Genomic DNA, 17,162 nt, shown 5'->3' on the forward strand with positions numbered 1-17,162 from the left:
TGTATGTCATCCCATATAATTTCATCTCATTTCATTTAAATTCATCCCAGTTGATTAATGTCTCAAATTAATCATCTTCACTTCATTTCACTCCATAATATCATTTTTCATAAAAATATGAATATAAATTAAAGTAAGATATGACTTAAAGGTCTTAGGTACCAGGTCATAAAATCCCTTAAAAAAATCATACTTCAGTCAGTGGTGATTCCATAGATTTTTTAGAAAATAAAACAAGAAGAATCAAGTTCCATTTACTCAATGTGTGAATATATATATAAATATCAATGTAGTATCAGACGAACACATCAATTCTTTCTTGATTATTTGAACGAATGATTCAAAGAAGATAGGTACTTCCTTCATCCTTGAATACACAATTTTGTAAACACTACGTTACGCTGAGCTCTAAATCCAGCACGCATTTTTTTAATAAGCGTGAACTACTACTAAAGGTAGATACTAAAATTTCTAATCATGGATAGCGACGAACTTGGAAATGACTTAGTGAGATTGGACAATGGATTTTTGGTAGCGGATGACACATTTGTTGTCAATTCTGATGATGTGTTAGGTAAACAATTTTCTTAATCGTCTAAGAAGTACATAAACAAAATAATACTTACAAGTTAGACTACATAATAGTCTTCGTTGAATATAAACAAATATTTTAAAATCAGAAATTCGTTCGTGTTGGTGCATTCTTTAAGTTTGTATAGAACACTGACCTTCAGTATTTTTGCAGAAGATGAAAACAACTCGGACTCTGGGAGTAAGAGCAATGCACCGCTAAGAGAACAGGATAGATTTTTACCAATCGCGAATATAGCTAAAATAATGAAAAGGGCAATACCAGAGAATGGAAAGGTATAAGAATTGCATTAAAAAATATTTTTAGCGAAGTACAGTTACTGGAAGTTGTAATTTTAGATCGAAAATAGTTTATGGGCCATATATATAAACTTCAAGCTTAGATATTCTCTTGCATGAATGTGGCATATAGATAGGCAGGCACTCATATCACATGTTTCTATATTTATTCAATCAATATTAGTAAATATCATTGGTAATCCACATTAATGTGTTCTGCCTGATGTAGAGTTTTTACTGGAACTCATTGACATTATAATGTGAATGCTTCCACTTATCTTGAGGGTATGATGTCAGTCTCAGTGGTATTATAAAACGGTTGTCCCAGTAATCCATATCAGGCAGGATTTGTGTCCTGCTCCAACTAGTGCGCCAGGGCTCCAGTTACCAGCTACTTCCATTTGACTTCATACAGATGATGTCCGTTTCTGCTGTCGAGAATCCCTCATGGATCATTTGAAACCTCTGGGACCTCTTTCATGAATTGCAAATTTACTTTTTACAACATCCAAGAGATGAGATGAGTTGATAAAATTAGAACAGTACACATCGAAAATGTACCCATTCGTTACTAATTTTGCTTCATGTATTCTGCACATCCACTAGTACTGATTTTATTATTATTTATTTCATTTAAAGTTATTTATGAATATCTGTACTAGTGCAGTATAGGAAGTGTTTGTTTGCTGAAAATAAAATGAATTTACTGTCGCCTCTCTGAGGAAATACTGCAGTGTCACTTGGAGTTGTTTACCTTGCTCTTCAGCTGATTAATCTGCTACATTTACCAAGCACTTAAAATTAAATATTTTAAAGTTGATTTTCAATCATTAGTGTACATCTTTGTTATGTTATTTTGAAAAGTAGATTTATACTGCATTTACATTCTTCTTAATTCATAAATAGTATTAATTGATTTACAGATAGCAAAAGATGCAAGGGAATGTGTTCAGGAATGTATATCAGAATTCATATCGTTTGTAACGAGCGAGGCTAGTGACAGATGCAAGGTTGAAAAACGCAAGACCATCAACGGGGAAGATGTATTGTTCGCATTGAATACCCTGGGATTTGATAACTACGTGAAACCTTTGCGTTTGTACTTGACAAAATATAGAGAAATTGTTATGTCACCAGTAAGTATTAACTTTACGGTAACAGCAATTGTAGTGTGCTTTATATTTAAAATAAATAATAGAATTCAAGTATGGGAACAAACAGTTGTTTACTTTTCCACCTGATGTATCAAATAGGTTGTATTGATTATAATTGCAGGTGACCTGAAATTTGCATTCACTCTGTTTCTGACGATAAAGAATATTTTTCTATCGTCAATATTAATATATGTTCGCAAATTTCAGTGCAACTGCGAGCATGATCAGTACAACCTGCTAAATACGCCAGGCAAATTTAAAAGGTAAAAATAGCATTACTTCTGTTCATAATTTAATTAGAACAAAGTAGTGTAGTGGCATTTTATACCGTAGTAGTTAGTAATGGAATAGACAAATTTGAATGAAAGTAATTATATAAAAAAATATTTATGTACACTTTAAGTGGGAGCTGTTGCCCTTCTCATTAGTTACCTCAATTGATTCCTCAGCTGCTTTTCATTATTTACTCTTACCGTAATGCAACTAAAACCCAAAATGTGATATGACTAGGTTCAAATTTGCGACTTTTTGATTGTGAGATGATTTAAATATCACTGAGTGAGAAATATTACACATTAATTATTCAGTAACATTTTTAATGTATTGAAATATAAGTACTAGAGAAATATTTAGAAGTAATTAGAAAAATTTAGAACTATGTATACCGTTTTTACTGATAAGTAAAGAATAAAATTGTAAAATAATTTTAAGGCCTTATTTGCAGGTCACAATCAACAAATTGAACAAGACCATAGTTTTATATAGCGGTGAGTTAGTTTTTTCACTCACTATTATTTATGTAAGATTATTAATCACTATTATAATACTATAATATTCCGGCCCGTGGGATGTGAACACCGGCACAGTCGCTCTACAGAATGCACCAAGCGTCTTATCATTTTAAATTACTTGCCCAGAAATTAAACTTAGTCATTTATTTATTGGGGACAGAGAGATAAGATCATGGTACATCTAGTGTTAAGTGGTTAATGATGCCTGTAAACATTACAATGTTAATGCCACCACCCAACTTCAAACTAGAGACCCACTCAATTTGATAGTAATTACAAATTGTAATTTTTGTTAGTTTTATTCTATTGCATTATTTCTTAATTGTGAAAGTCGTTTGTCAACATGAGAAGCATTGATACCTGCCTGCGGGATTAGAGCCACAGCACCGATCGCTCGATACGAATGCACCTCGTCCTTTATCCTTAAGGCCACGATGACCTCAAAACCAAAAACTAGAACTGATTGTTTTGAAAATTATTATTTAAATAAATTTAGCATTTGACTGTAATCTATACTAATTCTCGGATTGTGAATGTTTGATAGTCATCTTTTTTTTTTTGCAGAAGACGGCACGGCCTGTGTTTCAAACGAAAATGAAATCGATACACAAACTGAATCCACCGTTCTCTACGTCCCAACCACTTATCCAAAAGTCGTCGAAGAATTTATTCTTACATGATTAAGATTGTAGCGATATCAAAATATTCTTTTTGAGAATGTGTGATCGTATTATGTTGGTTTATTTTAAAATCGATCATAATATTGTTTTACTGAAGACAGAAAAGTTAAAAGATAAATTAAGAAGATTGTAGGGGATACATTGATCTCTTAGATAAAATATACAGAAGGATACATGAACCATGCTTGGACGAACTTGGCATTCAATATCTTGAGAAGTATATAGAGACGTCTTATTGAAACATTCGAGTTACTGTTCGTTACAAAGCTATTGAGATTCTGTTCGCTGACCATAACAAACCGACGCACTACGAGGAAATTCACTAAAACTAAGAGGATACTGCTTTAAGAACAGGCTCGACCGATTCCCCAAATCTCAAGACACACATGCATCTGCTTATTAAGTTAAGAATATAAATAAGAATGTTATTCTAGGTACGGGATTATAGCATAATTAGGATATAGGTAAACTGAAAAAACAACTAGAATACAAAAATGTATTTGGTGTAAGTCGACTAATCAATCCGGAACGCACAACTGCCTTGCGGCAGAAATTGCCGGGGTGTTGGTGCCTACCGGGATACGTTCAGTTCGTTCTACCCTCCAGCGATTTTATTCAGGTCATGATCCATGGAGAATACGAGTTCGGTGACTACGCATATCGATTCGAAATGATATCGTTATCGATTTTAAAATAAGTCTTTTTGGAAAAAATAAATTATGATATAGCTGGTAGTTTGTGGTTAAATGTACTTTAGATTATGTAATGTCAAAAATAAAATATTTTCAATAATATTTTTATTTTATTTCGTGCTAGTTTTTTTCTGAATGAAATTGTATTTTAACTCTTCAAGATAGTTTTTAAATTGATTCCAAAAATTTACAAAGATTTTTTTTTTTAAATAGTTTAATGTATCGTACACAAAATTAAAATCTATAAAATTATTTGAAAATAAATATGTCATTAGATATTTTATTCTCTAAATTTATCGGTTATGTAGCTAGGCAGAGGCATCAGATACAGGAATTTGTTGAAAATCATAATACCGACGGAGAATGCAAACGACACGCCGAGATTGAAATTTAAATTGAAGTCTCCCGCTAAATTAATGTCCCCCGTGAAACTTTTCGACGTGAATCGTTCAGTCAAGAATGCCTTCCCGCTGGCGTATCTGCAGTTAGCGTTGGAATTCGTGTTTAAACTCGACGAGGTCTGAATGAGGCTGGTGATGCCCGTGCAATTCTCGTGGTCGCTGTAAGGCAGAATGTTGTAGGTCGGTTGCTTGAAGACGGTCCGGTGGAGGAAGATCGAGGCGTAACGTGTGTGCGTTATGTAAGTTAAGTAGTGGAGCCAGTCTTCGAAGCCCTTGTAGGATCTGCGGATAATATTACCTCGATTTAGAATCGATTTTATAAATAACGATTATTATTTGGGTTATTCCTTGAAAGAATGTCAAATAAATACGAAGAATTAAGTTTCGTTCTATGTACTTACATAATATATCAAGAAGTGAAAGGCTATTGGTGGCTAAGCTATTGGCTAAGGTGAAAGGTTTAAGCGACATTTTGGTAACTTTACAGGAGAGCAATTAAAAGTTTAGAATTTGGAAAAAATATAAAAAAAAACGCTTCTTTAGCTGCTTGAATGGGGTAAACGCGATTGAAGTGTGGCGGTAGGCATCAGAGAACACAAGATATTTGACAGATGCCTGAATCTCGCTTACGACATTTTCAAGATAAGCTCGCATATATTCAAGTTCTAAACAACAACATTCAGACCGTCGGTCTACCGAGCAATATCACCCGCTCGGCGGAAGATCTTCCTTTCGTCGTAAACCTACAGAAGTTTAATTAAAAACATCGAATTGTTGATACTAATACCAAATAAAACGGACCTTTTATTACAAAGATAAATGTCGGTTATTAAACGAAATGTCACTTAAATCAAACAACCTTTCACCTCTCGATAAGTTTTATGTTTATGGTATGACCTATACCTAGCAGGCATAGCTGAACTGCTGCCCATAGTTAAGAGGATTTGTATTTCGATTACCAGTCGATTCATTTCGTTATTATCAACTAAAATCATATGACCGTAATAGAAACATTTATATAAAATGTTAATAAGGAAATTATTGTGTATGAAAATATTAGTTTGTTTTCTGGAGGTCGTCTTGTCAGCACACACGGGTAGGTACCACCAACCTGTCCATTATTGCCGCGATGCAGTAACGCGTTCCGGTTTGAAGGGTGGGACATCGCCACACAAATGAGAGTTAGGGCCTCATAGGTCTTGAGTTTGTTCAACCGAATACGTACAAAAAGACACTATATAACACAATCATTTTGATTATATCTCTCACGAAGCTGACGTGGATATGTGGCTTCGATTTCATTTTTCAGGTCGATGCTATTGCTAGAGACCTGATGGTACGTGCCAACAATGATTTCCAAGAAACAAACTACAACAGCAATAAGCATTTAGGTATTGAACACGTCATTACGGATCCTCCCGATCCATTAACGATGATTTTAGGTACCTCAAGCACCGGTCACCGTCCTCGCCGAACCCGTCGCTTGCGACAAAGGGCTCGACGAGTAAACTAATCCATAAACACAGCCCACTGAATTTCTGACCGGATCTTCTCAGTGGGTCGCGATTCCGATCCGGTGGTAGATTCTGCGAAGCGCTGCTCTTGCTAGGGCCAGCGTTGGCAACATTTTCGGTTTGAGCCCTGTGAGCTCATCTGCACTTTAAGGTGAAGCTGAAATATTCTCTCAAGGCTATCAGCATAGGTAGGAAAAAAAAAGGTATTTAATGAATCCTCTACCTTAACACTCCACTGGCGAGCATGACGTAAATGCAAGTGATGTACAAGTTGACAATGGCGGCGTTCAGTCCGTTCTTAACGAATACCATGATCGCGATCGCTTGTTGTTCCGCGTAAATATACGACGACCACAGCACCAATGAGAAGTAAATGTAGTCCAGGGATTCCGAAATATCGGCCAAGATCCTTAAATGCAAAAATGTACAGTAAACGATAAATATCGCACCGAAGGGACAGTGTGAGCGCTGAGTCTCTCTGGGGTTAAGTGGCTAAAAGACCCCGTTGATGTCATAGCATCAACACTGCCGCAGATTGAGAAGCGAAGTTGAAATCTCCGAAGTATTTAAAAATAACAATCACAGGACTCGACTATTCGACGGAGGTAGTATCACTTTTTGGATGTCTGTTATTTAATATTAGGTATCTTTCGTCAAAATAATATTCGATTACTTAGGTAAATTACTGGTGGTAGGACCTCTTGTGAGCCCGCGCGGGTAGGTATCACCACCCTGCCTATTTCTGCCGTGAAGCAGTAACGCGTTTCGGTTTGAAGGGTGGGGCAGCCATCGTAACTATACATAAGACCTTAGAACTTATATCTCAAGGTGGGTGGCGCATTTACGTTGTAGATGTCTATGGGCTCCAGTAACCACTTAACACTAAGTGGGCTGTGAGCTCGTCCGACCCATCTAAGCAATAAAAAAAAATCCAATAATAGGATTGCTGTTTGAAATAATTTCAGAAAATATTTAATAAGGCTCACGGGTAAATAATTGCAGCCGAAGCGAACGAAGTGATACATGAAAATGGCAACGAAACTATATTCCAAGACAGAAGTAAACTGGCGCCGCTGTAATGTCCCTCCTGGGACTCTTCATAGTACCGAGTTCTGTAAGGACCGTCTGAAAAGAGTTTTAATCTGTTCATCAAATTACGTTTAAAACAATAATACTAATGTAATGTATTTGAAGTCAAGAGGTTATTGAAGTCGTCGTGGCCTAAAGGATAAGGCGCCCGGTGCAATCGTATCAAGCAATGCATCAGGGTTCGAATCCCACAGGCATGTACCAATTTTTCTGATGAAATACGTACTTAACAATTGTTCACGATTGACTTCCACGGTGAAGGAAGAACATCGCGTAATAAAAAACAAACCCGCAAAATTGTAATTAGTGTAATTACTAGCGGTAAGACGTTTTGGGAGTCCGCACGGGTAGGTACACCACCCCGCCTATTTCTGCCGTAAAGCAGTAATGCGTTTCGGTTTGAAGGGTACGGCAGCTATTGTACTGTTCAAAACTTATGACTGGAGGTAGGTGGCGGCATTTACGTCGTAGGGGTCTATGGGCTCCGGTAACCACATAGCACCAGGTGACGTGAGCTCGCCCACCTACGCAATAAAAAAAGAAAAAAAAGTCCGATTTATGTGAAAATTTGAGCACCCATATGTACAATAATTGTATAATTGCGCCATCGATCAATTACTCGATGAACTTTGCTCTAATATCCTGATCAGTATCAACAGGATCACACTAAACATTGCACTTACAAAGACAAATAGTGTTCATGATGCTGACAAAATAAGTTCCGACCATTGCGTTGAAGATCAAACCGCTTTTAGTAATGAAAGCCCGTTGATAATCCTGGAAAAAGAAAAATATTTTTTTTTACACTATTTTTAATTCAATTTATTAAAATTTATTTTCTATTTTTTAGTTGGATTTTTTATAAAAGCGTATTTTTTTAGTATTTTTAAACTATTATTTATTTTTCATTTTAATAGTTAAATTTCAATTTTTTCAATTTTTTTTAAAATATTTATTTGTCATCGGTCCTCAATAAGTATGTCAAATTTTGAGTTAATCCGACGTTTTGAAGGGGGTCACAATCATGTTCAAAGATTCCTTTACATACTAACTTACATACGTCTGAAGTTAATAAAAGCGTATTAAGAATAAAGTTTCCTTTGATATAATGCTTGCTTTGAGTATATTTGTCCAAATAAAGAAATGTAGTAATATTATTAATATTAAGCACTATTATTATTAATTATTACTAATATTATTATAATAATATTAATTGGATCCAAATGAACGCATTACGCGCTAAAATGAAGTTGCATGTAACAAGTATGGCCGCATGGGTGAAAAAAAAGCGCTAAATGTATATATGCGTACCTTTGCCTCATTGTAGAAAATCCAAAGTATGAAAAAATATATCGGTAAACAAAGAAGTCTCATAAACATTTGCTTGAATCCGTGTTTGTTAAGATTGAATATTGTAGCTAGAGTCCGTCTGGAAATATGTATAAGTCAAATAAATAATAATTATAAATATTTTAAACAATATAATACATATTATTATTATATATTACAATAAAGAGGATTTGTTACTCTATGATCGCAACCATCCTAGAGAGTATATTATAGGTATTAGGTGAAAACTTTCAACTTTGTAATATATTATAAGTCTTTGTATGTTAGCATTTTAAAGATGCTTTAATTAGATTAACATATATCTATAATTTTTTTAATCTAAATATAATTTGAACAGACCTCAATAAGTACGGTTAAATTGAAAATTTGCACACGTATGCAGGATTAATTTTAAGACAATTAGTCTGATCTATTATTGCAACCAGGATAAAAATAGATTTTTTTTCCGTTTTTACACTACTTTATTATTATTAGTGAATTCGCTTTTTCAACATCAGCCTGAACGCTTCAGAAGGCCTGTTAACTCAAGGCAATCATGGTTGTAGTTACTACTAGATCGCAATCGCGACCTGCATAGAAGATTCGGCGAAACACTTGCCTGACTGGTAACTTCAAAGCCTTTTTTTTTTAATTGCCTTTGAAGGCAGACGAGCACACGGCCCACCTGATGGTGAAGGGTTACCGTCGCCCATGGACTTCAGCAATGCCAGGGGCAGAGCCAAGCCGCTGCCTACCGCTTAATACTCTCCACAAGCCTCGTTTCAAGAAGGACATGTCATAGCGCTCGGGAAGCGCCGTGGAGGGGAGCTCATTCCATAGCCGGATGGTACGTGGCAAAAAAGACCTCTGGAAACGCACTGTGGATGACCGCAGTGGCTCCAGGTAGTATGGATGAAACTCTACTCCGGTGGCGGGCGGTGCGTTGATAAAAAGGAGATGAAGGGATCATCTCAAACAATTCCTCAGAGCATTCCCCATGGAACATACGGTACAAAATATAGAGGGAACCGAAGTCCCTCCGCTGACCCAGAGGTTCCAAACGATCCGTGAGAATGGGATTATCGACAATCCAAACGAGCCTTCGACGAGTTCGGTGAATTGTGCTTTTCACCTACTGGCTTTAGTACTAGTGCCACTGAACTAATATGGCAATTAATATTATTAATATTGCTTAAATACTTACAAGTACAACATCCACACTGTCTTAAATCCGCCAGGCTTCCCATAATTCATTTGTACTTTATTAGGGTTTACGATACGATTGTTTTCATGAAGGTTCCCCTGCATGATGGCTTGACCTTCGATCTTAAATTTCTCGACCAGCGCCGCGATCTGGTGGTTTGATTCAATGAAGCGCTCCCGTGATCTCCTATCAACGGTGGAGAGGCACACTGCGGAAGATTACGATTTAAGTTTCAACTTGTTGAACAATTTTAGTGTTCTTGCAAAAGTTATTTTTACTAATTATAAACTAACTTGTTTAAAGTGAAACAAGTGAACAAAGTAAAATTGCTTAATTACTTTAACGCTTACAATAGTATTATGGGTATAATTATAATTTGTTAGATTTAGTAAGTATACGAATTGCTTGTATATTACGCTAAAACAATTGCTAAACTTTTCCCGGGCGTAGATTGAACTTATCCGGTCCATTGGTGAGAGTTATAGGCAAATTGATGTTTAAGATAAATTACAAATAAAATGAGAAACACATATCATGATAGTACATTCATAATTGACTGTGAAAGCACTTACGGTAGTACATGAGCGGGTTTTCTAACTGTGGACACGGGAACCCGATGCTGCCGAAGTAGTCAAGCAAGTTCCTCGTTGGTCCCGCGTATACTACATCCCCGAGGCACAGATACACCACCCGGTCCAGGAATGGGAACACATCTGGGGACGGAATAAGTTATCTTAATTGGGCACATAGTGGCATGAAAATACCTTTTTTGCCGTGGCCTAAAGGATAAGGCACCCGGTGCATTCCTATGTAGCGATGCACCGGTATTCGAATCCGAAAATTATTTTAATTATTTGCAAGGAATTTTCGAACTATACCCCCGCCGGACACTGCAACAGTGTACTTGGTTAGAATTATCTACCTCCATTTATGTATCTAATACACATACAAAAGTTTGAGAGCCGCCGTAATATAAGGATCGGTTCAAAGAAATTTCCGTAAATTAGGAATGGTACAAATGTAATTCAAAAAGATTCTTAAAATCAAAAGTCGAGATCTGTTTTCGTTGATATCCTACCTGATCTAGGCTTTTCCATTGTGAGTATGATAGCGGTCCCGTATTTTTTAGCGGCATTCGATAATATCGATATAACAAGATAAGTGTTGAGAGGATCCAAATCCCATGTCGGCTCGTCCAGTAACAAAATAACTGTAACAAACAATGCTATTCAAAGCGGGTAGAATCACTTAAATTTAAAGTGCGCGTTGTGGAAATAATTGTAATAAATAAAATAAGCCAATTGGTTTATAACATGAAGTTCACGGCCTCCGATAATTATTTAACTTCATGTGCATATATTATACATAAAAAAATGGCCACCAAAAATATACTGATTTGATGTCTGTTAACATTCCATTGAGTATGTTTATTCTAAATAATGTAAATATTGTTTTAGCATAAATGGGCAAATCATGAAAACAACCAGACAAAACTTTAATTTTTCTTTAGTCTGTTAATAAACACGTACTAAAAGCTCTTATAATTATGGCAGTTAAGTTAGTCAATCCATTAAGTTAAACGCATCAAGTAATTAGGTACTTACTTGGATCACGAATCAATTGCACTCCAATAACTAATCTTCTGTATTCGCTTTTGGTTAAATTCGTGACGCATTTGTTCGCAACCTGTGCAAAATAATTGTCAACGCTCAAATATATTGCTATATAATATTAACTCGCCATTGAATAGTAGAAAAAAAAAAAAGACGTGTGGCACCCGGGGACTACCGCGGTAAAGCTATTGCAAAGCATTTTTTATCAACTTATGCAATTACAATTAGACAATAATAATTCAATATTAAAACAATAATAAAAATAAGACCACGCTATATTTATAAACATTAACAAAAACAAAACATTAACTGTCCCCTTCACACTCATAAGCTCTAGCTTTTCCATTTTTTAGCCCATTTCTCTGAGAGGCAGACTTGTCATGATGCTCACGCAGTGTGACTTCACGCCGCGCGCTTTTTCACAAATATTACACCAGCGCAACGTGTGAATGTGTTGAACGCGAGCTACATAGTAGGCGTAGTGAGGGTGTCCGGTTATTTTCGTTACGGAATTTCTTGATTCAGTCGCCGCGCTCAAGGCCCGCGATAGAAGCTATGCAATAGCTTAAAAAGTATTTTGAAAGAGAAATGACAACATCACCTGCGAGAGAGCCATGTCAGCCATCACTTGTTTCACTTTCGATGACTTCAAATACCCTGAAATCTAAACGAATAAAGCATTGTGAAATAGTGTGACTTCACTTTTAGATTTAACATGTAAATGAAACCTTTTGAATAAATTAACTTTTTATTTTACGAAGTAGCCTTTTTAAGTGTCAATATTGTCGTCGTTGGTTGTAGTTGTAGAATCACGGACCATGGTCTTATTTACATGCAGATAAAAGGTAATTTATCGTAATGGTAATATTCACTGTGACTATTTGTGGAACGGAATACGGACGGAATCGAATAAGAAATTTTGCAATAATTTAAATATAAATTATGGAAGGAGTCCAGTATTGAACTTGCGATCGGTCCCATTTAAGACATGCGTGTTTAACTCTATGGGTAAGGTTAGTTTTGCACACGAAGACACGGAAAATGTTGACTTAGTATCGAATACAGAGTGTTATTTAATTCAAGTCTAGGCTCGCAACATTTAAGAGGCGTTTGTACCAGGAAAGACGGAGACAAAATAATGACCACTGATGGAGTGAAAGGTCTAACCAAATTCACAACAGAAATTCGATTCCACTGTCTGTGATGCTCGTTCCATTTTTTTAATTTTTTTTATTGCTTAGATGGGTGGACGAGCTCACAGCCCACCTGGTGTTAAGTGGTTACTGGAGCCCATAGACATCTAGAACCTAAATGCGCAACCCACCTTGAGATGTAAGTTCTAAGGTCTCAAGTATAGTTACAACGGCTGCCCCACCCTTCGAACCGAAACGCATTACTGCTTCACGGCAGAAATAGGCAGGGTGGTGGTACCCACCCGCGCGGACTCACAAGAGGTCCTACCACCAGTAAGAACAAATCGTGAGAACAAAAGTTAGGAGTGTCCAAGACCAATGTAGGAGGACTTACCTTAGTAAGTGATAAGGCCAACGTCTGCTGCACGCTCAGTCCTGGCAGCAGTCTAGTCGAGTGTCGAACCAAAGCGCAGTTGATGTTGAACTGTTCCTCTTCTAAGGGTACGCCTTCGAGTAGCACGTGGCCTTTTGACGGCACGCGACGAGCTATCACGTCTAGGAGGGCGCGTTTACCGCTACCTGTGTGTAGATCATCAATTAGGAGGAGAAAAACGGGCCTCCTAAGAATATTTAAACCGACTGTGTGACGGTAGGTAGCTTGGCTCTGACCCTGGCATTGCTGAAGTCCATGGGCGACGGTAACCACTCACCATCAGGTGGATATTCTCGTCTGCCTACAAGGGCAATAAAAAAAACCTACGATATGCGAGGGAAGGGTGAGAGTCGAGAGATGACGTATGATAGGCCCGAATGGAGAAAGAGGACATGCATCGCCGACTCCAAATAGGGGGATAAAGGCAAGAAGTGTGTATTGTGTGTTATAATGGTATTAAAACACCTTATGCAATTGTTATTTTATTTTATAGTAAAACTAGCTTTTGCCCGCGACTTTATTCGTTCGCGTGGAATAGTTCACAAATAATGATTTATTTTAGAACAAATTTTGTTAGCATAAAAAAGTTATTGTGAGCCAGCCTTAACATATAGACAGGTGCTGTCGCGGACTTTTTTTTAGATCTTTTAAAGGGAAACAATTCTATCATACATTATTTTAACGAAACTATAACCGTTTTTACAGCGTACGCAGCGGAAACTCACAAAAGGGAAAAATAACACCGATTTTAAAACATTCTTTATTGGTGCTCCGCTTGTATTGGTCTTAGCGTGATGTTATATCCTATAGCCTATAATCTATAGCCTTTATCGATAAATGGGTTATCTAAGAAAGAATTTCTCAAATCGAACCAGTAGGTCCTGAGGTTAGCGCGTTCAAACAAACACTCTTCAGCTTTATAATATTAGTATAGATTATTTCTTTTATTAAACTCTTATTTTTATCGAGGGTACTTAGAAATAACAACTATACAATTTTATGAAGTACAACTGAAGTTACGTCACTAACCTTTAGATCCCAGTATGGCCGTGACTTCGCCGCTGTGTGTCGTGAAGGACACATCTTTAAGGATAACTCCTGTCTTCACGCCTCCAGTGAGACGTTGGAAGAAGCTGCCTGGTTCCACCTGAGAATCAGTAGTTAATTTTTAACGAAAGAATCAGACGATGAAATCGATGTTTCATGGATTCGCTGTTAGCGGTCTGGCTGGCTCCATCGCGCCTCAGCGAATACAAATTAGTAAATTTCAACTACGATTATTTCCACCAGGGTACGTACCGCCGTGAAGCAGTAATGCGTTTCGGTTTGAAGGGTGGAGCAGCCGTTGTAACTATACTGAGACCTTACAGCTTATATCTCAAGGTGGGTGGCGCATTTTCGTTGAAGATGTCTATGGGCTCCAGTAACTACTTAACACCAGGTGGGCTATGAGCTCGCTCCAACCATCTAAGCAATAAATAAAAAAAATCTCGAGGTTTACATTAGATCCTCCAAACGAGTAAGTGAGCTAATGGGGCTTTAACCTGGCAAAATACAAGGATTGAAGAACTTCCTCTCACAAAAGACATCAACGAGCTTAGACTATTTTCCAAGGACACTTTACCTTAAACGTCAAATATAAAAGTGACCCAAGACATAATTATTTCGCTAAAGCATTATTTTAAGCAAGGAATCAATCGGTAGTAACGATAAGTAATCAAAAGCACTGTATTATTAATAAATATGTACCTCTTCAAAGCAAACAAAAAGAAAATAGCTTTTACCGATTCGTAAGTATTGTGACGGTTATGTCTAAAACATCACGCGATGCAGCCCTGTTTTAATACGCTTTTAAGAGCTTAATAAGCATCTATGTATGCAACGAAATCTTTCAACGTAATTTTCATAAGCTTCAAGACGTCCGGTTAAATAAAAAAATTGGTTTACGTATCAAATACATTAGAATAATTTTATTAATTCGTTCTAAGATCCTGACTAGGATCGTAAGAGAATAATAGTAAATTTAATTTTTTGGCTTGTGGTGTCTTATTTAATTAAAAATAAGGACTAGTTTAGAAATTCACTTTTTTTTTTCCCTACTTATGCTGATAGCCTTGAGAGGCTATTTCCGCTTCACCCTAACGTGTGTAGGTGAGCTCACGGGGCTCAAACCGGAGAGTTGCTAACACTGACCCTAGCAAGAGCAGTGCTTCGCAGAATCTACCACCGGATCGGAAACGCGACCCACTGAGAAAATCCGGCGAGAAACTCAGTGGGCAAAATTCACTAGCACCTGAGACCTACGATTTTCTAAAATCGCGAACCGGTCCCTCGACCACTTAATTCAACTACTGCAGTGCCCAAATATTTGACCCAGAATATTTCGACAACAACGCTTGCAAACGTACAACAACAAACCACAGTAAAAACAACGCTGCGTTACTTAACTCAATAAAACGACACTATTCATTTAAATTAGACTTTATATCTACAAACGAACCTGTCCCGAATGGAAAACGTTGCACAGCTCCAAAGTATAATCGCCACCGATCATTTTTCATACAAAAAAATTATAAAAGAAATTATACAAATAAAAATAAAACAAGAATTCGTGGCAAAAACAATGATTAAAACATTACGATGCGACACGACTTTCACGTTACTAAATATATTCCGAACTAACAGAATTGTTGTTAACTTCAGCTCGTTTTGCCGGGCGAGACGTTGCCAGTTCGTATTCTGACTAACTTCAACTCTATAACTGTGGTTTCGGTCTTAATATCGTTTTACGAATTTCAACTCTGTTGCCTACGATTTAGATGTCAGTTCGCAATAACGTATACATATTTTGTTATATGTTAAGGGTAAGATTCACACATAAGCGGGAAGATTTAATGCTATAGCTCTGGAAACTTTGAAACTTGTGTAATAATAAAGCGAATAAAGATGAGAAAGAATAAATGAAGTCATAACTTTTTTTTTTATTATTGCTTAGATGGATGGACGAGCTCACAGCCCACCTGGTGTTAAGTGGTTACTGGAGCCCATAGACATCTACATCGTAGATGCGCCACCCACCTCGGGATATAAGTTCTAAGATCAATATAGTTACAACGGCTACCCCACCCTTCGAACCGAAACGCATTACTGCTTCACGGCGGAAATAGGCGGGGTGGTGGTACCTACCCGTGCGGACTCCCAAGAGGTCCTACCACCAGTGAACTGTCACTCATTATAACCTCAGGTAAAGGTGGTATACAGTATTTATGCCAGTATAGGTATGTATATCCATAGATCGTCGTCATGGCCTAAAGGATAAGGCGTACGGTGCATTCGTGTGTAGCGATGCGTCAGTGTTCGAATCCCGCTGGTAAGTACCGATTTTTCCAATGAAATACGTACTTAACAAATGACTTCCACGGTGAAGGAATAACATCGTGTAATAAACAGCAAACCCGCAAAATTATAATTTGCGTAATCACTGGTGGTTGATACCACTGCCCTGCCTATTTCTGCCGTGAAGCAGTAATGCCTTTCGATTTGAAGGGCAGGGCAGCCGTTGTACTGTTAAAAGTGAGACCTCACAACTCATGTCTCAAGGTGGGTGGCGGCATTTACATTGTAGATGTCTATGGGCTAGGGTAACCACTTAACATCAGGGGGACCGTGAGCTCGTCCATTCATCGATGCAATAAAAAAATCTTTGTTCTCTTTCTTAATTCTTATCCTAATCTCTCATCATGTGGGTTTGGGGCTGCGTTTTTTTTTATTCTGCTGCATATGGATTTCGAATCAACGACCGGTTGCCTGTATAACACCAACCCGCCTTGGATTATATGATAAAATCATTAAATACATTGGTGTAGTAAACACTGCTCTCGTGTTTTGTTTATTTAGTGGATAGAACATATTTAAATTTAAATATTTAGTGCATAGAACAAAGCAATAAAGATGCAATTCGCACGCGGTAGCAATGAAGTTGTATACGTTTGTCCTTTTTTAGTGTTGCTTTTTCATTTCATCGAATATCGAATCGCAACGGTTCTAAGGAGTTTTCACTTTAAAAACTGTCACTTATATTTGATATGGAAACTAACATAAAACAACAGACTTCTCCTTAATGAAGAAAGTAACAATTTTTCCTCACATTTTCTACGCATCGTGCGCCTACATATTCACAGTCAACCTCAGAAGGCTGTAGTCATTTTACGTCCCTTTCTAACGCATCAAAAAGCTTGATATGCATATGAAACGCCCAC

At 37.1% G+C, this 17,162-nt stretch overlaps 2 protein-coding genes across 5 annotated transcripts; one reads left to right on the forward strand and one right to left on the reverse strand.

Moving 5' to 3' along the window:
- Positions 1 to 164: 164 nt before the first annotated feature.
- On the forward strand, positions 165 to 4,287 carry Nf-YB (nuclear factor Y-box B). Of its 4 annotated transcripts, none has more exons than XM_089736806.1 (6): positions 176 to 574; positions 746 to 867; positions 1,794 to 2,006; positions 2,232 to 2,287; positions 2,736 to 2,791; positions 3,380 to 4,287. In XM_089736806.1, exons 1-6 carry the CDS (start codon positions 478 to 480, stop codon positions 3,493 to 3,495), a joined length of 660 nt encoding a protein of 219 aa, XP_089592932.1. In that variant the 5' UTR covers positions 176 to 477; the 3' UTR covers positions 3,496 to 4,287. The 4 variants fall into 4 exon arrangements, with proteins under 4 accessions (XP_028025967.2, XP_028025986.1, XP_089592932.1 ...); XM_028170176.2 differs by having other exon boundaries at positions 2,749 to 2,791; XM_028170166.2 differs by lacking the exon at positions 2,232 to 2,287 and having other exon boundaries at positions 165 to 574; positions 2,749 to 2,791.
- LOC114246408 (ATP-binding cassette sub-family G member 5) lies at positions 4,278 to 15,588 on the reverse strand. The gene is made up of 13 exons (XM_028178940.2): positions 15,404 to 15,588; positions 13,933 to 14,050; positions 12,865 to 13,049; positions 11,939 to 12,001; positions 11,329 to 11,410; positions 10,803 to 10,934; positions 10,297 to 10,437; positions 9,725 to 9,932; positions 8,503 to 8,620; positions 7,875 to 7,968; positions 7,089 to 7,227; positions 6,326 to 6,511; positions 4,278 to 4,870 (listed from the first exon to the last, which is right to left on the reverse strand). The coding sequence occupies exons 1-13, from the start codon at positions 15,455 to 15,457 to the stop codon at positions 4,468 to 4,470; spliced, it is 1,923 nt and encodes a 640-aa protein (XP_028034741.2). The 5' UTR covers positions 15,458 to 15,588; the 3' UTR covers positions 4,278 to 4,467.
- Positions 15,589 to 17,162: the final 1,574 nt, after the last annotated feature.

This window comes from Bombyx mandarina, chromosome 22, assembly GCF_030267445.1.
Source record: "Bombyx mandarina strain Sakado chromosome 22, ASM3026744v2".
Taxonomy (NCBI): domain Eukaryota; kingdom Metazoa; phylum Arthropoda; class Insecta; order Lepidoptera; family Bombycidae; genus Bombyx; species Bombyx mandarina.

What these genes read in the sequence shown, in the direction of transcription:
- Nf-YB (XM_089736806.1), top strand. Translation starts at nt 478, where the DNA reads ATGGATAGCGACGAACTTGGAAATGACTTAGTGAGATTGGACAATGGA. An exon ending in CAATTCTGATGATGTGTTAG is followed by an intron (nt 575 to 745) that starts GTAAACAATTTT and finishes GTATTTTTGCAG; the next exon opens with AAGATGAAAACAACTCGGAC. An exon ending in CAATACCAGAGAATGGAAAG is followed by an intron (nt 868 to 1,793) that starts GTATAAGAATTG and finishes ATTGATTTACAG; the next exon opens with ATAGCAAAAGATGCAAGGGA.
- LOC114246408 (XM_028178940.2), bottom strand. Translation starts at nt 15,457, where the DNA reads ATGATCGGTGGCGATTATACTTTGGAGCTGTGCAACGTTTTCCATTCG. An exon ending in ACAGTGTGGATGTTGTACTT is followed by an intron (nt 8,621 to 9,724) that starts GTAAGTATTTAA and finishes ACATATTTCCAG; the next exon opens with ACGGACTCTAGCTACAATAT. An exon ending in CATGAACACTATTTGTCTTT is followed by an intron (nt 7,228 to 7,874) that starts GTAAGTGCAATG and finishes AACTCTTTTCAG; the next exon opens with ACGGTCCTTACAGAACTCGG.